Source organism: Lissotriton vulgaris, chromosome 12 (genome assembly GCF_964263255.1).
Source record: "Lissotriton vulgaris chromosome 12, aLisVul1.2, whole genome shotgun sequence".
Classification (NCBI taxonomy): domain Eukaryota; kingdom Metazoa; phylum Chordata; class Amphibia; order Caudata; family Salamandridae; genus Lissotriton; species Lissotriton vulgaris.
Window position 1 is genome coordinate 258,828,858 of NC_141700.1, and position 25,046 is coordinate 258,853,903.

The 25,046-nt window shown below is 45.3% G+C and overlaps 1 protein-coding gene across 4 annotated transcripts in view; it reads left to right on the top strand.

Annotated features, from left to right (window-relative positions):
• Positions 1–25,046, top strand: part of NDRG4 (NDRG family member 4) — an 888,963-nt gene that overhangs the window by 101,932 nt on the left and 761,985 nt on the right. The window contains exon 1 of one of the 4 annotated variants that reach the window (XM_086947797.1): positions 9,460–9,788. The exons of 2 other annotated variants lie outside the window; for them this stretch is intronic. In XM_086947797.1, the coding sequence (XP_086803923.1) occupies positions 9,752–9,788 (37 nt within the window). In that variant the 5' untranslated portion in view covers positions 9,460–9,751. Of the gene's footprint in view, positions 1–9,459; positions 9,789–25,046 lie in introns of those variants that run through there. One more of the 4 variants, XM_086947796.1, reaches the window with a different exon arrangement.

The window sequence follows — 25,046 nt, forward strand, 5'->3', positions numbered from 1 at the left end:
CGCTGTGAGATCCACGAATGCCAAAAACAAGGTGCCCTTCTGTACTCTGACGTATTTCCCACAAGTAATGCAAGGTTTACACTCTGCTCAATTGTTCCAAGACCCTCTCGGAAGCCATACTGTATATCTGATAGGACCTGACTATCTTCTACCCATAATTGGAAGCTCTCCAGTATTACTCGGCCCGCAACTTTTGCCAAGGAGTACAGCAGCGAAATAGGCCGGTAACATCAGGGGTCATTGCGGTCCCCTTTTTTAAATATTGGAACTAAAATCGATTCCCGCCAGGTCTTTGGCATCGTGTCCTCACAGCTGGCTTTACAAATCTGGGTTACTATAGCCCCCCCAAAGAGCAATGTTTGACTTGAACAAGTCCACGGGTACTCCATCGGGGCCAGGAGCTTTACCTCCCTTGCTTGCTGCAATTGCTCGCTCCAACTCCTCCAGAGTGAATTTCAGGTTTGCTTTATCCACCTTCTCTCTTCGGATGGCAGGGTAAGTTACATTAGTAAGCTCCTGCCCGTCATAAATCTTTGAGTAGTGTCTAATCCAAGATTCCTCAGGTATGGCGATTTTTATTGCGGGACCCCCGGTGGTTGTAAGAATGGAGTTTTCACTGCACGCCAAAAGGTGGCACTATTTTTTCTGTAGTGCCGCACTACATGTGGGATTGACAGCCCTTTGAGACCTATGTGATGGAAAACTAATCGTTAGGCAAAGGGGAAAATGATCACTTGTGGGACTATCCCCTACTTTGAAGGAGTGTATCCTTGAAACATAGTTACGAGATGCAAGTATACAATTTATAGTCAATGATAAACCTCTCCTATTAAATGCAGGGGGCATGTTAGCCAATAAGTCTTTCACAAAGCCCAGTTCATTACTGACCATCAGATTATTGACTATGATTATGACTGAGCATAAAGTAGGCAGAGGGTTAATATGGCTGCTGAAAATTACATGTATCATTCAAATCATAGATCACAGATCTGTATTTTATGTAGATAGCTCCATGGGTTACTGCTTTTGGCACAGAGATCCTTTTGTTACTTGCAGTTCATTAGTTACAATCCCAATAAAGCACACTGACCTACGAACTGTCATCATTGAGCTGCATGCAAACTGCATGGTTTAGACTAAAACATTATGGTTTTTTTCACCCATTATTTAATCATGCTAATGTTTTCAAAACACGTTCATTTGGGTAGAAATTAATTCTTATTAGTAATGCCAAGCCCAACCACTGTGGTGCATTTAAAATCCTGAGTTTAAGCTTCTCCAGACCAGGCACTCTTAAAATGTAGTGCCTACTAATATGGATGACATGTGATTTCTACACCTTATATTCCCCTTTGTCTTATGTCACATATCCTATTGACTGATTTACACATGTATGATTCATTGTCTCTGTATAATGTGTGTGATTTAAAGTGCTCTGACACTCTACACTGGTATGAGTGGCGCTATAAAAGAAATTAAATGTATGTGAGAGAGGGGTTATTGGGGTGTGGCCTGACCACCAAACATGGTGGCTGCCAAGTACAGGAGCTCCGCTGACCCCGCTCTACTTTGCTCATCCTCCTGGAAACCAGGGCCAGGTTCGCCATCCCCAACCCAGCAGAACATCTGGAACCACCTCTGGGCTCGCATTCGGGCTGCTTGTTTGCTGACACAGCTCCGAGGCTGGACTTGTGCCAGGTCGCTGCTCTGTGCTCTGCAGTGTAGCTGCAGCACATGTACTAGGAGGCGACTGTTCCCTCAAACGGCCTCTTCAGACATTGACGCCCACCTCTGGGACTTGGGGGGGAAAGCTGCTCTCACCGAGGAGGCCTCCCTCTCCGGCACTGGGGGGATTACATGTTGGCATTGTGACCCCCCATGGACCTGCCTGCCTACAAGATGGTGGGCGGGAGGCTACCTGGGGCCAGATTGACCCACAACATTGGCTTCCTCCGGGCAGTGGGGCTTTGCCCGTGGTGCACCAGAAGGTCCATGCATTCTGCACAACCAAGTGAGACGACTCCAGGCCCCCCACCCATCCCCCATCTCTCCCCCAATTGAAGTTGTTAGCCAGCTTTACAGGGCATGCAGCCTAGTGGCTCAAGCAGGCTGCGCCCACAGATCATTGAGGGAATAACCAGATGAAAGCCGTGAAAAACCTACACCATGGATCTGCTCTCTGGTCTCCAGGGGCAAAGGTGAGGCACTGGCAAATTAAGTAAAGCATTAGTTCCTGGCATTGCCTACTCTTATTGACACGGCCCCCTCAGTCTCTAAAGATCTAGCTCTTGTTTGGTCTTGGAGAGTATTTGTGGAGCTGGGACTTTAATTGTCACTGCGAGACCGCTTGTGCAAGTTTGTTTACATGGGTAAGGTGGGTCTTCTGATCAATTAGGCCACACTGACTTCATATTGATCCTGCCCCACCTCTCCCAAGGGCCGTTATCCATGGCATCATCCACTCACTACCACATAGGCTAGCAGGAGGGACACACTTACCGCCAAAAACCTTTAGCCCTGATCGTCTGCCTCAACTGCTGCAGGCCCAGTCAGTGAGCAGCTCGGCGAGACGATCATCATTCACATTCGCTTTGGAGCACCCCAGCAAGCCAGCTTCCCACTCGGTGCAAGAAGCTCCCCAGATAAGCTTGATCATATACTGGCTGAGATTGCAGACTCCCAAGAGGCGTTTGAAACCAAATTTGACTTTTTCAACAACGACCTGGTGATCCACAGAGAAAATCAACAAAACTTGCTGAGAAAGTCAATACTAATACACTGGGTATTGAAGAACTTTTTCCAGGTATCCGGGATCTAGCCAAGCAGGCACAGTAAATCCTGGAGCACTTGCAAATCCCAGAAAATAAACTGGACGCAGAAGGATTCGTCTCCCCGGAACAACCTCCGCATAGTGGGACTGCCTGAAGACACGAATGGAGATGATCCTGTTGCCTTCCTTAAAACCTGGATGAAACAAAACATCACGCCTAACACTCTCACCCCTCATTTTGTGATCAAACGGGCCCATAGAGTTCAGGGAAGCGCCTACAACCTGGAGCCCCACCCAGATGCCATTCTGACAGCTGCCTGTGGAAAGAGTTCAACCATGTATGCTAATGCTAAGGTGATGCTCTTCCCAGACTACACTTTGGTGGGTCAACACCAGAGGGCGTCATTTATCCAGGTCAAGAAAAAATGACTTGATATTGGTCCTAAATATGCTCTGCTATTTCCTGCTAAACTGTTTTTCTCTTGTGGTCAGCACAGACATGTTTTGACTCAACCGAAGGTGGCATGTGACTGGGTGGAAACGTGTGATAAGAAAACCCTTAGCCACTCCCCCTCCTCGACAGCCCCTAAGGTAACCAGATCTCAGCCACTGTTCACCACCGGTGCAGCTGGAGACAATTGTGGTGTTCCCCATGCCTGCACAAAGCCGGAGGGAGCAATGGGATGCTGTGACAACGATGGCATCCTTGCAGGGTCCATCGGTGAACAACCCTTCACCTGCTTTCCTCTGACTCTAATATCTCTGGCAATGAGCAAATATCTGATGAACCTGGCTCTGACATAATAACCCCACCAATATTTACAGCTCAATCCATGGATGATCTGGGGTGATTTTCTCCTACTGCCTACTTTCTGTTGCCAACCATAACAGAGAAACCAATGGCTTAGAGGGTCCAGCCACTGGGGAATCCTCTCTGGTATCACACTTATATTTTGCCAGGCTTACTAAGTGGTATGCTGGGAGCCCCCCTGGAACTAAGAACTACTTGGTTCACACCCCTCTATATGTTCCTTTGCGTATATGCCTGATGTTGAAAAATATATATATATATGTATATCCATATAAATTCCTTTGTATGCACTTCAAAAGATATAATGGTTATATATATCACAGTAACCTGAGGCCTGGAGCTCCAAAGGGCTTCCTATCTGACCTTGACGGGACAAGCTTCAACAGCTATGTTGTACCCCCTTAGAGGTCACTTTGCTTGTCCTGACTTCATGATATTTCTTAACCTCGTTGTGCAAGTTGCTTACACAGTGATGAGTCAGCCTTTATGGTCTGCCCATATCTAGCTGTTTATAATTGGCATGGTGCAGATCTTGCACATCCCTGTTAGCCATATTTGGCTTGTTGACTTAATCTAGTTCTGCTGACATGGCATTACTAAACGTATATAGCAACCGGAAACCAGTCACTTTGGGAAGAACAGTCTGAGAACCCCTAAGGCAGGAAACCTGACTTCTTCCTTGCTAATTAGCAATGATGCATGCATTTGGTACCAATAAAATACATTTCGCTCTGTTTCTGAGCAAACCTGCTATGTTTGCTGAGGGCCATTCATTTGCTCCTGAGGGGGGGGGGCGAATTTCCCCATCACCTGAAGGACTGAAATGCTCTTTTTTTGTTTTCCCGTTATCCTTTTCCTGTTTGTGGTTTTTCTTTCTTTCTTTCTTTCTACTTTTATTGGATGGACATGTCGGCTCTGTCCTACAGATGCAAATTGCATCTTTGTAGTTTAATACCATTGTCTCTTCCTCCCCACCACACCATGCGTGCCACTGTACCCAGTGGCACACAAGGTCCATGCTCTCTGCCCAGTAGCTCCCACCACAGTTCTCCTATGAATATCACATACATATAGTTCACTAACACCTCTAATTTGAGTACATGGAATGTCAGGGGGTTTAATTTGCTACAAAAGCACTACAAAGTGCATGCAGCATTGCTTAGATTGCAAGCACAGATCGTCTTCCTGCAGGAAACCCACTTAAGAGCTGTTGAGGTCTCAAGACTGGAATCAAAACGGTGAAGCCATGTTTGTCTGCTTATGCGAAGAGGAGGTTCTATGGATAAGAGCAGGTATTCTTTTTAAAGTAGACAAAGTGAAACCAGATGCAGATGGCTGTTTACTATTAGTGAAAGGCACTCTCGATGGACGCCCCCTGAATCTGGGTGGTATATATGCCCTACACGTTGATCAACTGGCTGGACCCGACTGATAGCTCTTCTCGTTGACTGGCCAGGAGCCCTGTGGAATATTGGGGGGTGAGGGGGGCTTTAACTGTGTTCTTAATGTGTACCTGGATAGATCAACACCCTTTTATTCCCCAGTCCATGAAATTTTCTCACAACTTGTTTGTTCAACGTCTGTCTCTTCTTACGAATGTAGCTTCTGTGCTTTACCGGTGCCGGACACTTTCAGACCCCAAACCGTTGGCCGTGAATGCGACCTGGGGAAAACTGCTTTCCCCTAACCCTGTGTGGAGGCTGATAGTTTTTAGGGGGAATGCTGGGACCTCCTCTTCTTTACTGAAGTGGGAGGCCTTTTAAGTAATGACTAGGGGGTTATGCAAAAAAATGGCATGAGGTTGCGAAGGGTGATGTTGAGAGACAGTGCACATCGAATCATCTTGATCTAGAACCAGCCATACAGTCCTTTCCTGATAAACTGGAAGACCTTTGAGCGGCCCAAGACACTCTTTTTGATAAAATGGAATTGCTCCACTGCCATGATTTCTCAGCAGGGTGCACAAGGAAGAGAAAAACTCAACCGTCTACTGGTGCAAATGGTCGCTTCTCAGCAGACAGGTTCTGCTCTGCTCTGCTCACCATCACTCTCTCCTCTGGAAAGATAGTCCATATGCGCTTGCCCATCAATTATGTTTTTTACATGTACTATAGGGACTTATACAAGGTACTGCCGCCAAACACAGACTCGATGTTCAGTCCTTTTATGGCTTTCATCCGTTTTAGTCATGTACCCGTAGAAGCCCGGACAGCCCAGGAGGCCCTCCTCACGGATAAAGAGATTACATCGATAATGAGGGACTTACCCATGAGAAAGTCTTAGGACCAGACACCCTACAGGCTGAACTTTGTACCCTATTCAGTAATTCCTTAGCACCCAAACTGGCAAAATTGTATGATGCTGTTTTTACTATTGGCTCCTTGCCTCCGACCCTCACTGAATCCCTAATCTCCACATTATTGAAACCACACATTAACCCAACAGACTTGGAAACCTATCATCCATTATCTATTTTAAATACTGACTATAAACTCCTGACTAAATGACTGGCCTGCAAGCTACTACAGGAATTACCAGGCATAATTCATGAGAACCACGCAGGGGTTGTCCTGGGTTGTAACACCTCCCTCAATCTCCGTAGGCTATGGCATATTAAGGATGAATCCGCTGCTTTGTTCCCTAATGGTGCTCATATTGCTCTTGACTTGGAGAAAGATTTTGATTCCCTGCATTGGGACTATATGCACAAAGTGCTTTATTCATTCGAGATAGGTCTGGATTTACAGAAATTGATACATATCCTCGACCCACTCGGTGAGGGTAAAAGCCAAGCAATGCATCTTAGCCTCATGGTCAACTGGGAAGGGCACTCAACAGGTTGTCCGCTCTCACCCTTGTTGTTCACCATGACCATGGAGCCGCTAGCAGCTAGCTTACAACTCCCAGGAATACAAATGGGGATGAGGATCCTAGGCATGACTCGCGCAATATCCTTGTATGCGGATGACTTACTCTTATATATACGAGATGCAAATTGACACTTGTTTTGTATTACTCAGGGATTTTCTGAGTTTCCAATCATCTTCGCCTTAAAGTAAGCTGGGACAAATCTTGTATTGTCCATTTACAAAAGAGATGCGGGCTACCCCTTCAAATGCACCTGGGCCCTAGATTAAAACACCAACTGGTTACATATCGATACAGACGATGCGTGCATTCCGCACACTGATTTTCTTTTGGTCTTCTCTCCCACTATCAGTGGGAGAGAAGACCAGAAGGAGAAGGAGAAGGAGAAGGAGCTTAGAAGTGGGAGATTAATAAAATAGTACAGAAAGCGCTGTAGCACTAACTGGACTCATCTCTTACAACGCTGATCTGGAGGACTGGAAGACACAGTGTAGCCTCAGCTAGGTTTCAGGATTATATAGTTTTAAAGTGTTTGTTGAAACTTAAAAAGTGATAGTTGGATAACCCTTTATATATCCTTTCTTCCTCCTGTAAAAAGGCTTGCTATTTCCTGTAGGTTGGCTTTTAATGCTGGCCTGCTGATATATATTGTATGTTGATATATATTGTGTGTGTACTCTGCTTATCCATGTACAACAATAAAAATATATATTTTTTAAGTGAGAGAGGGGCTATGGTGGGATTAGGGGCACTGTTGGAGGGTGGTAGTGAGACAGTGTGTGGCAGGGCCGGACTGGCCGTTGCAGGCACCGGGCAATCCCCTGGTAGGCCGCGAGGGTGGGGGCCGTTTCAAAACAGGCCCCGGCAAAGTGCTCGGTCACTTATTAGGGGGGGGGGGTATAGAAAGTGATATTTTATATCGGAGGTGTAAGTTTAGTGATATGTATCTAGGTCATTCATGGATTTTGCAAGCTATTAGCAGCATTTTTGTCTTTAGTGATTTCTCGTGGTTTTGTTGGGCACACAAGTCTGTAATGCTGTAGGAAGCCTGTTATTGGCTATATTTGGGCCTGCAATGGAAGAGTTGAATACATCTGAGCCTGGGGTAATTTTTTGACTGCGTTTTAAGTTATACTAAGGTATGTTGGATTATAAGGCAGTGCTATTAGAAATCTGAAAGTTTATTATGGTATAACTCTCTCTATGTGAGGTTTTTGGCAGTATTATTGAATATGTCTGGGCATGTAGTGGGTGTTTGGGCAATGCTATAGGATACCTCTTGGTCTGTATTAGTTTCTGGGTAGTGATATTGGCTATCTCTGGGTCTGTATTTGTGATTGGTCAGTGTAAGAAGATGTTGCTGGATCTCTAATGGTTTTCGGGACATGTTATTGGATTGATCTAGTTCTATATTAGTGTATAGGCAGGAGTGATTGATAGCTTTGGGTCCCTAGGGGCGTTTAAGCCACAATAATTGATTTATGTAGGCCTCTAATTTTAAAGAGTGTTACTGGATGCTTCTAGAATTGTAGTTTTCTTGGATTTATCAAGATGTATGTTCTTGTTTTGCTATGTGATTGGCTGCCTCGGGCTGTAATGATTTTGGACAGTGTTTGTGGATTATCTGGCCTTGTTCATGTTTAGGCAATGTTACTGGATCCTCCTCGGTCTGTAGCAGGGTCTTGGCTGTGCTATTATATTACTCTAGTCCTTCAGCCTTCTTTGTTTAGTGTTACTCGATATCTCTGGATCTGTCATGGTGTTTGGCCAGTGTCATTAGATATCCGTTGTTCTGTATTTGTTCAGGCAGTGTTCCTGAATGTCTCTATGCCTGTGGTGCTGTTTTGGGACCTATATTTGCGTTCAGACAGTGTTACTAATATATCCGTGTTTGTTAGGGTGTTCGGGCAGTGACATTGTACTTATCTAGGGATGTATGTGTGTCTGGGCTCGCCGGATATGTCATTGTGTTTGGGTGGTGGTATTTGATTTCTCTAGGCATATATTTGTGCATGGGAAGAGTTCATCAATATTAGTGGGATTCTAATGGGGTTTGGATAGTGTTTTGAGACCTCTTGGTCTGACTTTGAAAGGGTAGAGTTGTTGCATGTTTTTGGGTCCCCAGTCTGAGTTGAGTTATTGATTTCTATTGGTGTTTAGTAACATTTAGGCTTTTGAAAGACATATTTGAGCCTGCAGTTGTATTTTGTGCCTTATGATTGACTACCTACCCCGAGCTCTTTACTGATGTTTGAGTGATATATAATTATGTTTGAGGATGCAGTGGGTGATACTGGAGTTCAAATGATGGTGACGCGCTGACGTTTGGACATTTCTCTAGTGGTATTTTGAACTGTGCTATTAGATGCCTGTCTGTGTTTAGAGGGGTGTTGGTAAGACCCCGGGCTATCTCTGGTCCTGCTGCGGTGTTTTGGCTGTCTTAGTGGAATTGTTTAGGCTTGCATTGTTTGTGCACCATTATGTGATACCCTTGCATTGTGGTGGTGTGTCTGGTGTGTTAGCAGTCTCATGGGTTGCCTGTGTGTGGTTGTGAAAAGGAGGGTCGTGTTTTGGAAACTGGTAGTCGGTAGTGCAGTTTGAGCCCTGTTACTGCATACTCCTACTCTGTTGTATTGTTGATAGGTATTACTGCTTAGGCGGATGTGTTTGGGTCGATGTTGCTTCTTTCCTGCTCTGTACTGGTGCTTGGCAGCTGATTGATTCTTCTACTGTTGATGTCAAGGCAGTGGTTTAGGCATCTTTGTAACTCTGATTGTGTTTGGGCCGGATGTTTGCCTGTCTCATGTGTTCAGTAGTGGTATGGGGAGGGGGCTGTCTCTGGTGTGCCTTTTAGTCCCTAGTGTTCTGTGCTTGATGGCCCCGGCTCTCTCACGGAGCTAGGGCAGGGTTCCCGCAGGTTTCTGGTTGTTTCTGGCTCTGCAGTGCCAGTTCTGCTGGCTGCCTTTCTCCGACTCGTTCCGTGCTTTGTAGTCATCGTTGCAGGGTCTGCAGTGCCAACGTTGCCTGGCAAATGCTGGGAACAGTTCGTCTGCATCGCGGTGTCGCCGGCCGCCGCATACTCTCTCTGCCTCCCTCCCTGTCAGCAGTCAGTCTCTCCTGCCCTCTGCCTCTCGCCCTCCTTCCCTCGCTCCCTTTAAATCCACCGTGCCCTCTTCGCATCCCTCCGCCCTCCCCCAGCCCGCAGTGTGTCATATCTGAGCAGTGTGTCTCCGAGGACGCCAGGGGACCGCCGCTCTCCCTGCGGTGGGTGGGACATCCTAACGCACGCACCTGCTAGAAGAATGAAAGTGCTCGGACACAAGATAGAACTCTTGACAGGTAATTCTGTTTTTTCTTTTTCATTATTGAGTGCCGGCGTGGTGGGCGCTCTCTGGGAGACTGCGGGCGCCACCCTGTGCCTCATAGGCTGGGGGGCTCCCCAGGGGCTCCACGTTGTGCCGTGCGATTGGACGGGTCGCGATGAGCGTCAGAAGGTACCCTAGACCCGCGGATGTGCCCTGGTGGGCTGCAGGGTGCCGTGCACGAGAATGCATCCCCCCCTGCCACCCTCTTGTCATTCTCAAGGTGTGTTGTGAAAAATGATAATAGTTGGGTGTCGCCTGCCTTTGTTCATGACTGGGTTGTTAACTGTTGCTGTCCCATGCAGGGAATGTCGATACAGCCTGTTTATAGTCAGTGACGCCATCAGTGAATGACGACGGACTTGTGACGTCGTCGGAAAGACTATCGACGTGACCTTTGTCAGTTTCACCTCCAGTGATATTGATAACAACCGTTTATTACACAGACATGGGAACTTACTCGTATGTGATGTCACAAAGTAATGTATTATTCCACAACGTAATTGATTATTTGTGATGTATGCACTGGGGCAAAGTGGTAACACTGGGTTGACGCCTATGTATGACGTCACAGTGGTATGAGTCTTTAATGTGTGAAATCAAATGTCTCAAACCTGTGGCATAATGAGTTAGTGAAACAGGAAGCATTGTTTTGTGAGCAGTGGGTAAATTAGAGGCCAGTGATATCATTAGAAGTATTCCAAAATGTATTGTCACGGCGGAGCGCAAAGAGGCCATTCTGGACTCGTGATCACACAATCCCAGAAAGATGGGAAAGTGCAGCAAGACTCCCTGTTGCTGTAAAAGCAGAGTCGACCTGTATAGCAGTGCTCTCGCCGCGACATCACGTGGTTACCGGTAACACTTCAAGTCTCGTACCCCGGTTCTCTACTCACTAACTATAACTTGACTAAGCTTCTCGCTGCCTGCGGTGTCACGCGTTTCCAGGTAATCCAGTTTTCGGTGTAAAGATTATTACAAAGTAACGACTTTTGCTTACAGAGAAAGCTCAATTCCACCGAGGAGTGAAGCAATAACCCTCTTATGGCATGTGTCTCATTTACATAAACCTGTGCTGTCATCAGGGTGACATCATACATTAGGGTGACCAACCGTCCGTAAATTTCACGGACAGTCCGTAATTTCGGCCGTCTGTCCGTTGTCCGTGGAAGTTTCTTTAACGGACGCCATTTGTCCGTAATTTTAACTGCTGTTGGGTGACAGCCAATGATGTGCATTTGACGTTTTCTGTGGAGACCCAACAAAGCGATATAGGATTGGCTTTAAAGCCATCAGCCAATCCTATAGCTCGCTGGTACCCTGCAGGAGTGCTGTTCTCATTGGCCCTGATTCAAGGCCAATGAGAACAGCTTTTGGGTACCCAGTCACGGCACTTCTGGATGTGCAGGGCACGTTTTCAGCCTTTTCCCTTTTACATTTTCTGGGACCCTCATTCGACCCCTGACCTGTAGACTCAGTAAAACGCGTTTTAAACGGATCAGGCCTCAAGGTGACATTGGCTGGATTGGAGGCTGGGGAACTATTAATGTTAGAATTGAACCTTTTGCATTTTTGGAGGTTTTCTGGATTTCTGGCTTTTCTTCAGGAGATCCTTATCGCAGGACGCATTAAGCAGATTAAATGACAGATACAATATGGTCTCTGTGCGGTGGTGTAACACAAGAGCACTGGGCCGCAGTGCAAGCAGCAATAATGTCACACCGCTGTCTGTTTGCACAGTAAAAGTCAACAGTAATTGATGTGCAATGGACCCTGTATATTGTCGTCCTAATGATAGCCGGGGCCTGTGCATGACATGTTTAGGCGCCCCCTGTTCGGAACATTTGTGAATTTTACTAACCATTTTCTGAAAACTGAAGCTTACATAACCCACAAAAATATTAAACTATGTTAAAGTTTTAGAAACTGAATCATGCAGAAACAGCTGATATGTCTTCCCTTGTGGCCCAACAAGCCTTAAAACTACATAGGAGAGGGGGTACGTTTAAATGAATAGACATACACAATATAGAAATCGATCATCTTCCTAGGGGAGGGAGGGGGCCTTATAGCTTGGGGTCCTTGGAAGTTGCAAATTTAGCCCTTGCATTAAAATGTCTCTGCTCTGTTTATGTTTGCAAATGGCAAACTTATTTTAAACAATGAGGCGTAGTTTTCGTGTAACTGTATCACAAAAACGTTATAGGTGGTTGCTGCAAAGGCTCTGGAAGAACTATCAAACTCTAAACTATGAGCATTAGTGGCGCCCAGGGCGACAATCTTTGTTGGTGGCCCTTCCATGACCATCTTTATGTATTCCCTGACTACCACCCATGGTGCACCTCATCTCTCCTTAGCCCCTCTCTCACATGTTTTTAATTTATAGCTCATATAGCTAGTCATGTATAAACACTGTACAAGCAATGACCAACAGAAGGTCGAGCCTTGCTTAGGTTTCAGGGCTTGGGATCACTTTTCAGTATATTTCCCTGCTTTAGCAGGTCTTCAGAAGCACTACTATGGCGGTTGCGTTGCTCCTACCCCACCGCATACATAGAGAAGTCTGCTGTGCAACTGGCACCCATACCTTTGCCTCAGGACTCCTTATGGCTCTCCACCTCGACTTTCACCGGTCAATAAAGGGGTAAGCATCTGAGGTGGACCCCGGCGCGTACTGAAGGCGGCCAGCAGCCTGTGCCTGGTTGCAACTTTAGGAGTCCCTCAGTCCATTGTGACCGATTAAGGGGTCGTGTTTTTTGCCCACAAGTTACTGAACTCAACCTGCCTGCTCAATTTCTGCATTAATCGACATCCGGATAAGAAGCTCGCTATTTTAGATTGAGGGTGAGGGGTATGTCCGTCCCATGGCCTATCCTAGAACTTAACTTAGGAACTATAACAAGGGTGAACTTCTTGATGGGTCTTTTCTGTATGCAACTCTGCAGATAAAGACTCAGCTCATAATTAATATGAAAAGGGGGGTGAGTGAGTGAAAGGATGGGTGGATGGATGGATTAGTGAATGGGTGAATGGATGAATGAAAGGGTGAATGGATAATGAGCAAAAGGATGGATGGATGAGTGAAAGGGTGGATGATGGGCGAGTGAATGGGTGGATAGATGAGTGAAAGGATGGATGAGTGATAGGGTCAATGGATGGATTCATGAGTGGATGAGTAGAAGGATGGGTGGATGTATGGAAGGAAGGTTGGCTAAGTTAAAGGGTCGATGGAGAGAGAAAGGAAGGATGGATGGATGACTGAAAAGGTGAATGGGTGGAAAGATGAATAAGTGAAAGGATGGCTGGATGGGTGAAAGGGTAAATGTCTGGATGGATGAGTGGATGGATGGGTGGAAGACTGGATGGATGAGTGTACGGATGGATAGGGTGAAAGGGTGGATGGATGGATGAGTGAAAGTGTGGCTGGACGGATGTATGGAAGGAAGGATACATGATGAATAGGTTTTCAAATGGATGAATATGTTTGGATATGGCTGGGCTTACTTATATACTATTGCGCAACCTCCTCTAATGTGTCTGTAAAACGTACCATTTGTCCCAAAGTTTTGTCCTGAATTTTGACCTCCTGTCCTGAATTTTTGTCCTGAATTTTGACCCTTTGTCCTGAATTTTTACACTCACTGTCCTGAATTTGCACCCATGCCAGTTGGTCACCCTATCATACATCTCGCGGGAAGTCAGTTCAGTTCAGTTCAAAATCTTTTATTCGGTTAGACAATTTGTTAACCATAAAAAGTACATCATGATTTAAACATATTCACTTAAAAAAAACATATTGATATGATTACAGTGTTATAATACATTTTAAAAAGCCTAACACATTAAAAAAGATAGATAGAGGAAGAAAAATCAGAAGGGAAAATACACTTTCAATCAGCTATATGATACAAAATTTCATGGGATTAGATCTTCATTCCTTATTGCTTTACGAATTATTAAACATGATTTCAGATACATGGCTAAATTCTTTGCCGCATATTGGGAATCTAGCTGTTGCAAAGCGAGAAACGCTGGTCGACAGGTCCTCAGCCCCATCTGACGCAACACAGGTAAAACCCAGCGTTTACGTGGTTCTGCGTAGAATAAACAGAAAAAGACTACATGCATAGTAGTTTGGGGCGAGACCTTGTCACAAGGGCATTTCTCTAAGTCATGAGACCAGTTTGATGGATTTGGGAAGGTTACCAATCGGAAAAACAAATTAAAACACAACCTGGTCAGTAGATATTTTTCATAATTGGACAAATAATAAGTGAGATAAGGCTGAATACCTGGTGACACTTGTACCATCATGATGTGCGCGTTTGTTTGCTTGGGTACTTCGCCGCTCAAACGAAGTTCCCGAAGATGGTTAAGGCAGTGACACTTAAAGGTTTTTCTGCTTAGCTCACTAATTAGTGGTGGCTCTAATACGTATTGATTAAGATCCAAATCTTTCAGAAAGTTAACAACGTATGCCAACCAAGGTATCTTTTTCCAGGAAGTCAGCCCCAAGCAGTCCGAAATCAGGGCACGAGTGAGATGACATTCAGGCTTAGACCAGATACGGTGCCATAATAGCATTGGTTGACATTTGATGTGATCAGCTAAGTAGTCGATCCCAAGCTCTATATGGCAACCGTATGTGGGGGCGCTCTGAGGGAGGGCCAACAGATATTTTACAAAGCTGTTTTGGATTTTTTGGAGTTCAGCCGTGTTTGCATAGCCCCATACACCGGCTCCGTATGTAGCAATGCTCTGGCATTTGGCTTGGTGGATTTTGAGTAGTACGGGGGGGGGATCGCTTGCCCATTTTTCTAGAAAATGAAACAAGGGCAGAGGTAGCACGTTGGTAAAGCAATTTTCTAGTTACCAATGCCCTTTTCCACGTTAACTCTTCATCTATTAGGATACCCAGATAGGGGTATTCCCTAACTCGTTCTAGTTTTGAATGCTCGATGGTAAGATGCTTGGAGCTTTTTACTTTGGGCCCTGTTTGCATGATAAAGGTCTTGGTCTTGTTCACCTTTAACCCAAGTGAGAGCATATAATTACAATATTTGTCCAATTGCTTCTGCAATTGTACCAGGGATCTAGCGAAGATTACTGAATCATCAGCATAAAGCAATGCTGGGATGGGGCGGTGGTTGATGGTAGGTAAATCCTGGCTCCCTTCAAGCATGGCTGCTTCCAAACCGTTGGTGTATAAATTAAACAGGAAGGGAGCAAGGACACAGCCCTGTCTAACTCCACGGGTTATTTGGAAGGAGGATGTTAATTCGCCACCTGTTCCAAACCTTACGCAAGCCGAAGCTTCAGAATAAAGCTCGCGCAAAAATTTGATTAGCGGCGGATCGACCCCCAACTCCTCCAGAATAGACCATAGTTTGACGTGAATTACACAATCAAACGCCGCACTAAGGTCGACATATACCATGAATAGGTTACCCCGTTTGACTCCCACATACTTTCCTATTAAAAGTGTCAGGTTTAGAGCCTGTTCTACGGTACCCAGTCCCTCCCGGAATCCATACTGGAGGTCGGTAAAGATGTTATTTTCTGCCGCCCAATCCTGTAAACGATCAAGGATTAGGCGACCCGCGACTTTACCCAGTGAATCCAGGAGGGAAATGGGCCTGTAGCAGGCAGGGTTGTTCCTATCCCCTTTTTTAAAAATAGAAAGAAGTATGGAGGTGGACCGGGAATCCAGGAGGCCGGTGTTTAGCACGGCCGCCAATAGTTGGGAAATAATTGGAGACCATAAGTCGATGTTAGAGGTGAATATATCTAGTGGGACGCCGTCCGGGCCGGGGGCCTTTCCAGTTTTTGAGGAGGATAATGCACGTATAACCTCCTCCAAGGTAAAGGATAGATCAATTGGATACCTCCCTTTTCTTGGAGACCCAATTACTTGGTTGCGTTGTGCCGCTCTGTCCGGGGGGAGATCACTAAAGATCTTAGAAAAGTGAGTCACCCTCTCGTCCGCAGTCACAGCTACATCCAAGTGTTGATGGGAGTTGGCCTCTTGCATGAAAGGAGATTTTACTACCTGCCAGAACAGAGAGCTGTCCTTTATATGGCAGCTCTCGTGTAGCTGGGCCCACAGTTTATTCTTGAGCTCTTTTTTACATCTGGTTTGAGCCAGCTTATAGTCAGATCTTAACTTGGCTATTTTTTCCTTGTCTCTGAGTGGATTGTGGATTTCTTTCTTAAGGGCGGTTAATGCTTTTCGGCATGCCGTGTCGAACCATTTTGGGCCTGAATGGGTACCTAATTTATGGGTTCGAACTAGCTCGTTCTTGATAGCTTTGAGGATTTCCCCAAAACTGGAGATAATTTGCTCTGGGGTAGAATCCTCATTAAGGCAGGAGTTTATCCAGGGGAGTACTTTAGTTACAATTTTAGTTGTTGTTAATTGTGGGTCTACCCGGGACCATTTCACTGTGTAACCGTTAGTTCTATCCATAGTTAAAGCATTTTGGGCCAACAAGCTATTTCGAGTAGGGTGAGGAACTTTCGTGTGTAGCTTTAATACAATACTATTAGGAAAGTGATCACCAGATACTTCTGTTCCTGTAGTAAACTGATGAAGCGTACCCTTCAAAGAATATGAACACAAAATAAAATCTATAGTGCTAAAACAGCCCCGACCGTGAAAAGTAGGTTTAAAGTCCTCGGGGGGGTCTACAAGATCGTTGGCGTACGACAGTTCTAAAAACATTAAACTTTCATTCAGGGAATCTCCTACCGCGGAGTGAATAAAATGTGTCAGTGGGGAATCATTTTCATCTACAAGGTCACAATCAGTTGTCTTATATTTTGGACACAATTGAACATTGAAATCGCCTCCCCATATAACGTTACACAGAGTAGATGAATGCTTAGCACGTTGTTCATTTATAGACATAGTAATTGCAGACACAGTTTTCGTACAGTCTAGGAGAGATAAATTATTGTAAAAATTGATTAAACTATATGACGTACCATTTTTAAAATTAATCAAAAGAATTTGGTAGTTTGGGGTATTACATATTGTGGAGATTTTTCTTACTTCGAGATTATTTGAGATATATATAACAAGGCCCCCCATTGGTCTGCCATGTATTGATGGGCAGGCCGAAGAGTGAAACGTTTGGTAACCCTGTATGTGCAGTGGGTCAATTGACCATGTCTCTTGCAAACAGATTATTTGGTGCATGGTAACAAAGTCCAGCCAGGATGCAGATAGAATCTTGGTTCGGAGACCTGCCACATTCCAAAACAAAATTGATACTAACTGGAACGACAAGGTTGCATTATTGGGAACCGGGCTTCTTGTCTGTGCGGAAGGTTCCAAGGGTACACAAGAGATAATATTGGGGTGAGAAGACAGAGTTACGCCAAGATTGGATTTAGTAGCGTTAGTAGCATTTGTGGTAGACTGTGTAAGAACTAATTGATGGATAGCTGCCATCTCTGAATTTGTTATATTAGTATTAGTTACAACTGATGCAATTGAATCTGTTGTGGGTGGTAAGGATGTCATTTTAGCCGGTGGACTTTGGGATTGAGAAAGGCTTGTTAGCATTGGAGAAGGTGGAGCTGGTAGGGGGAGGATCGCGTTTTCCAGTCCCTGGACTGCTGATGGTCAGTCCACCATCTCCAGGCAATCAAACCTGTTATGGGTGGAAACACCCCTCCAATCTGGGAATAGCGTAGTTTCTCTAACTCCTTGTCCTTGCCAAGTTGACCAGTTCGTGTTATTGGACCAATTGCCTACCTGGGTCCAGTTCCATTCGTGACCTGATGGTAAGGTTTTAGCTGGAGGGTAGAAAAATGCTAATCTTTTTGTTGAGATCCCTTCAGGAGAAGTTTGGGGCCCCCATGAGGAAATAAGTTCCACAGTTTGGGGATCTTCAAAGTTTATTATTATACAATCCCCTGGGATCAGTTTCGGCTCCTTCCCTACCCAGGGTACTCTACGAACTGATATGACTCTATTGTTTGCATAGGGGGGAAGTGGTCGGTTCATTGACAGCCAATGTAATACCTTGTTTTTTAAAGACCATCCGGGCTCGTCAGAGTTAATATGTAGCTCTGGGACCCCAGTCATAATGATAACATAAGGTGTTGCTTCTGGTGGGAGGTAAGCTGGGCGCGCTCCATTGCGTCTCGGATTATAGGCTTCATTTTTTGGAGCAGGTGTCTTTTTGGGAGCAGTCGTCTTTTTTAGAGCTGGTGTCTTTGCTGAAATCGGGGTGGCTGGACGGTTGGTGGGTTGGCCCCCTGATACAGATGGAACGGGGAGGGAGGAAGCAGTAGAAATAATAGGCTTATTTACAGTCGTATTGACTGGTGTTTGCTTCGAATTTACATTGGTTGTGTTTGCTGGTTTTTGTTGAGCCGCTGTTTTTTGTTGGGTCACCGTTTTAGTGTTTGACACTTTAGACGCTTTATGTGTTTGTATAGGATTTGTTCCCCCAGGGTTTTTTTGTTTTGAGTTGCATATTGAGGCCACAGGGTGTGAGGGTATAGGAAATGTGTTGTTCTTAGATTTTAGGTCAGAAGTTAATGTGGCTAAGGATTTTTCAATTTTGGCTAATGATACCACTAAAGGTTGAAGATGCTTCTTTATTAAAGCCTCGATCGGGGCCAGCATGTGGGTATCATATGTTACTGGATCCTGCCTAGTACACGGATTGCCACTCAAAAGCAAGTTATGTGTGTCAGAAGAGAGATTTATAATTTCTGACGTAGAAAAGGCGTTCGGCTGTTGCAACTTAGCCGGCAGAGTTAAAACTGCTAATGAGGGAGAGTTTACAACTGGTTGTGGCGGAAGATCCTGTCGTATGTTGCTAATGTTTTGGGGGGAGTTATTATTTCCTTTTCTTTTTCCCTTGTTCTTATTCGGGATAGCTCCTTCTCTCTGGCCCCTCGTAGAGGGTGATGGAAGGTCCTCATCTGGAGGGTTTATAAACAGAATCGGGGTTCGCTCAAGTGAAGGGGGGAGATGGGATGCAGAGGATTGGGATATTTGTGTTGTGGAAAGATCAATAGAGACCGAAAAGTCTACAGTCCCAGGAACAGTTGGGGTCTCTTGTTGCGTACCAAGGACAGGGGTGCGTTGAGGAGTGACAGCGGAAGCCAAAAGTCCCAATGAGGAACGCCTGGCTGCCGCTAGATCCTGCAAGACCCTCCTTTCTAAGAGGAGGACACCTTGGTTGATAGCGTCATTCGCCTTGGCAATGAATTGGTCTATTGGCCCTATTACCTGGGCAGTATGAGTAAGTTTGGAATTTCTAGTGATTCTAGGTGACATTGTAACAGATTTAACGGACACAGTAGTTGAGTACAATAGAACAGCACCTGATTGTTGGTGTTATTAGAACCACAAACGAAAAACGGAGATCAGGAAATGTCAGGGGGGTGGCCCAGTCCAGTCTTACCCGGGCTTGAACGGGATTAAACGGGCCCGCCCTTGGCCCGGGCTTCGCCCGGCGTCCCGCTCGCGTCCCGCGAGACGGGGGTGACTGGTGATTTATGCGCCTCCTGGCGCGCAATTGACGCGAGTTGCGTCCTGAAGGCTCTTGGGAGATGTAGTTTTTTCTCCTCCCCGCACTCCGCTCGGCAGCCTCGCCCCGAGATGTAGCAGGTGTCAGGCGGCGGGAGGCGGGAGGTCAGGAAGCACAGCAGGCTGCAGGGTCACGAAAATGCAATTAGGTCTGCTAATGGGTCCAGGCAGCAGCGGGTCGTCTCAAAGTAAGTCCCCCACTCGACCGGGGTGGCGGGAGGTCAGGAAGCACAGCAGGCTGCAGGGTCACGAAAATGCAATTAGGTCTGCTAATGGGTCCAGGCAGCAGCGGGTCGTCTCAAAGTAAGTCCCCCACTCGACCGGGGTGGCGGGAGGTCAGGAAGCACAGCAGGCTGCAGGGTCACGAAAATGCAATTAGGTCTGCTAATGGGTCCAGGCAGCAGCGGGTCGTCTCAAAGTAAGTCCCCCACTCGACCGGGGTGACTGGTGATTTATGCGCCTCCTGGTGCGCAATTGACGCGAGTTGCGTCCTGAAGGCTCTTGGGAGATGTCGTTTTTTCTCCTCCCCGCACTCCGCTCGGCGGCCTCGCCCCGAGATGTAGCAGGGGTCAGGCGGCGGGAGGCGGGAGGTCAGGAAGCACAGCAGGCTGCAGGGTCACGAAAATGCAGTTAGGTCTGCTAATGGGTCCAGGCAGCAGCGGGTCGTCTCAAAGTAAGTCCCCCACTCGACCGGGGTGACTGGTGTTTTATGCGCCTCCTGGCGCGCAATTGACGCGAGTTGCGTCCTGAAGGCTCTTGGGAGATGTAGTTTTTTCTCCTCCCCACACTCCGCTCGGCGGCCTCGCCCCGAGATGTAGCAGGGGTCAGGCGGCGGGAGGCGGGAGGTCAGGAAGCACAGCAGGCTGCAGGGTCACGAAAATGCAATTAGGTCTGCTAATGGGTCCAGGCAGCAGCGGGTCATCTCAAAGTAAGTCCCCCTCATCTCGCGGGAAGTCATAAATATGTGATGCTGGTGATACACAGGGGCTTAACACAGATCCTGAAGCACTGGCGGGGGTTGGGGGCGGGGTGTCCTTCAGAGGGATGGGGGTCGATGCTGGAAAGCCTATGGGTATCTGTGAGATGTGAAGGTCTCTGCGGGCCCTAATCACATTATGCAGGATGGGCCATCCTTATGCATTGCGCCACTTATTTTAAACCTGTGTGGACCTATGAGTGAGCTCATTTATGAAGCTCTGATGCCATTATTAAATTTAATCGTGATATATTTACATCATCCATTATATAGGTCTCCAGAAGTGTGATGTACTTATATGGCATTGGAACATTAGACGTCATCAGTTAGTAAACTGATAAACCAATGATGGTATCGGCGAATGCAATTTCAAACTAGGATTTTATCACTGACTGAATCCTTAGATGGGCGGCTTGACCAATGAGTGACTCATTAACGTGTGATGTCACTAAGTTGGGAACTCCTAACACTGTAATGTTAGCAAAGAATGAAATTCTAAGGCTCTAATGTTAATGGTTAGTTGAATATTTGGATGATCGGAATTATTAGTGATATATTATCATATTTCACGGTTTGTTGAAGAGTCTCTAAAATCACTGGACTGTTGAAACACCTTATAATGATGCCGACATTATTGTAACGGTACCAACAAATCATACATTTTGCATTTACACCCGATAAATGCATGTTAAAAAACTAGATACATTGAATTTACAATTACATCTTCATGTTCTGCCTGAAATCATTGGAATTGTCCCTATCGCCACTGTTAAGTTGTTAGTTGTCCCCGTAGGAATCCTGCCTGTTATAAAGGGCTGCCTAGACTTGAACTTCTTAAAGCTTGCTTGTTTCCAGATAATATCACCTTCCAGAATCCCTAAGGTTTCTTAAATCTTCACCCCTTTGGAAACTTAGACCAGGAAAGCCAAGATCTATTGCTTCAAAGGGGAGGTAAGTGACTTGAAAGAAATGCGTAGCCTCGACAAGAAGCCATCTACGGTAAGATCATCTGCTAGTAAAACATTAACCTACAATATCATCCCTGAGTAGAGGCGCCAGCCGATTATGTCACCACTAGAATTCAGAAGCCAGTGAAATCCGCAAAGAATTAAGCAGAAATATGTGATTTCCCCCGGGTTGAAATCAGAAACCTGGGATGTCCCCAAGTGGTAAGGTCATAAACTCCTGATGTCAGTGATGGGTGTAATTAGAAACCTGTGAAACCATTAAAGGTTGAAATCAGAAATATGTGATAAACATCAAGTGGTGAAATGAGTAACTTATGATGTCACCCATGTGGGTGAAATCATAAATCAGTGATGTAACATCTAACGGGTAACATTGGAACCCTTTGGTGTCCCCAATGAGTTAATTCAGAAATCTCTGCTATCTGCAAGGGTTAACACCGTAAACCTTAATTTCCAGAAGCGGTTAAATCTGAAATCCGTGATATTACCAGCAGGTGAAGTTAGAAAGTTGCGGAGTCACCAATGGTGAAATCAGAAAACCATGATGTCTCCAAGTCAGAAAATTAGAAATCTCTGATCTTAGGAAGGGGTAAAATCTGAAATCTCCAATGTTAGCAGTGGGTGAAATCAGAAATCTGTGATGTTATTAAAGGGGGAAATAGGAAATCTGTACCGTCACCTTGGGTGAAATCAGAAGCCTGTGATGTCACCAAAGGTTCAAATGAGAAATTTGTGATTTCACCAAATTTAGAAATCAAAAACCTGTGACATCACCAAATGTTGAATTCATAAATCTAGGATGTCACTAAGGGGTGAAATCTGAAACATGTTCTGTTACCAAGGGTGATATTAGAAAGCGCTGGAGTAACAAGAGTTGATGGCAGAAAACGTAAGTGGTTATTTAACCTGCTAATAAAATGAGTGAAGTCATCAGAATATGACCTCACCTATGGGTGAAATCAGAAGCCTTCAAAATCAGAACAGATTGAAATCAGACACCTGGAATTTCTTCTGATGATGAATGCATGAACCAGTGATGTAGCCAATGGATGAAATACAAAGCCTATGATGTCCCCAGTTGGTGAAATCAGAAACGTGTGAATTTAACAAGTTATGCAATCAGAAACTTGTAAAGTCACCAGTTGGTGAAATAAGAAACCAGTCAGGTCACCAATTGATAAAATCAGAAATGTTTGCTATCACAGCGTGGTGAAGTCAGAAACCCAAGAAGACACCAATGTGTGAAACAAGAAATCTGTTATGTCGCCAGAGGGTTAAATCAGAATTTGGCAATATTACCAGTTGGAAAAATTGGAATCCCGTACTATCGCCAATGGGTGAAAGGAGAAACCAAGGATGTCCCCAAGCAATGAAATCAGGAACCAGTGATGTCACTGGTGGGTGAAATCAGCAATCTCTGATATGACCAAATTATGATGTCACCAATGGACAAACCACAAATTTGTGAGGTTACCAGTGGGTGAAATGAGAAATCTGTGTTGTCACCAAGGCAGAACATCAGAAATGTCTGATGTCACGAAGGGGTGAAACCTGAAATCTTTAATGTTAGTAGTTGAAATCAGAAATCTGTTATGTTACCAATAGGTGAAATTAGAACTCTTTAATGTCATTATAGTTGAAATCAGAATCATGCTATGTCACTGAAGGTGGAAAGTAGAAACGTTGAAATCAGAAACCTGTGGTGTCACTAAGGAATGAAACCAGAACAATGTGGTGTCACCAAAGCTCGAAATCAGAAACCTATGATGCCACTCACATTTGAAATCAGAACCCTTTGATGTCACCAGTAGTGGAATTTGGTAACCTGTGAAATCAACAAAGGTTGAACTCTGAAATCTGTGATATTCCCTCATGACGATATCAGTGCCCCAAGAGGTGAAATCAGAAAGGTGATTTTCCGACCTGTGATGTCACCAGTGGGTTCAATCAGAAATTGGTACCATAACTAGTGGGAGGAATCCGAAACCCGTGCTGTCACCAGTGGGTGGAATCAGAAATTGGTACTATAACTAGTGGGAGGAATCCGAAACCAAGCTGTCACCAGTGGGTGGAATCAGAAATTGGTACTATAACTAGTGGGAGGAATCCGAAACCCGTGCTGTCACCAGTGGGTGGAATCAGAAATTGGTACTATAACTAGTGGGAGGAATCCGAAACCCATGCTGTCACCAGTGGGTGGAATCAGAAATTGGTACTATAACTAATGGGAGGAATCCGAAACCCATGCTGTCACCAGTGGGTGGAATTCGAAGTTGGTACTATAACTAGTGGGAGGAATCCGAAACCCATGCTGTCACCAGTGGGTGGAATCAGAAATGTGTAAATTCTGCAAAAGGTTGAAATTCGAAATCTTTAACGATGAAATCAGAAACCAATGATGTCACCAATGGGTGAAATCAAAGGTCTCTGGTATGACCATATGGTGATGTCTCCAATGCACCAGTGTGCATACAGATGCCTCTAGAATCCGTGTACTCCCATAAAGAGCTGCATCTAACATACCTCTTCTTAGAATTACACGATGAAGGCCGGAATAGCGCTCCTATTGAATCTGCATCCCCTCGTACAGAAGTCGAACAACCATATCATGAACATCTTCAGCAATCAAGAGGAGGCACATAAGTTGTCCATGCAGCAGCGTTGCTGAAACTGTTTGCCTACATGCATACATGAACTCAGAAAATCGGAAAGTTAGTGTATAAGTTGCAGACAATGCAGCGTGGATAGATGAATAGAGTGTCACTGCTCTGTGTTTCCAATGTTGTGCTGTAAATAAAACACCTTGAGGAAACATATCGGCATGTAACCGTTCAGACCCTGCAAACTGAAGTAGAACATGTTCATTATACCGCCCCACAATCACCAAGTTCAGTTTTCATTTTTATTGCCACCATATCAAAATGCAGTGGGCAGGCTGAAAGGAAACCTGACGTTTGGCAAAGCCATCTCTGCAAGCTATAATGATGTCTTTAATGGGATCCTACTAACAGTGCTCATTCTTTCCCCCAAGACGGAAAATGGACCACGTCAGTGAATATTGCATAGAACACAAAGGTAAAGTGTCTCATGCACGTTTCACCCATGCCTGGAACCAGCACAGTCCGACCCTGCTTTCAAATAAACCAAGTTCCACATGCTTGGTAAAAATCAATCCTTAGCTGTCCTTGAGGTGGCTTTCAAATCAAATGAAAATCCTACAGGCATGTCTCAACGTTGTAAAATAAGCTTTATTGATGGCGTGAAGTGTACAGGCGAACAACCCAAGGCACCTTGCAGCTCATAAAGTATCTTTACTGCCTCAGCTGCACAGCTGCAGAGGGTGCTGTCACCAAAGGCAGTACAGTTAACAGTCTGCATAGTAATTCCTTAACCCTTTAAGTGCTGCCGTCGGCCAACGGTCGTCACGAGCACTACCTTGCCAGTGCTGCGCACGACCGTTGGCCGACGGGTCAGCATTCGTTATTCGAACGTTCAGCACTGGGTGCTGAACGTTCGACGCTCGGAAGGTGTTAAAGATGTCTCCCATGTGACCATAAACAGCCAGAATTAATCACATTTATTAGCCCAGTCCTTCCGTGGATTCTTGAGACAAAGAGCAGTCCAGAGTGACACTGGTTAGCAATAACCACACACCCCACAATATATATATATATTGCCAGAAGGGGTGGAGCAAGGCTGACTTTTAAAACTTTGACATTGTGAAGCTTTTAAATCTGTGCA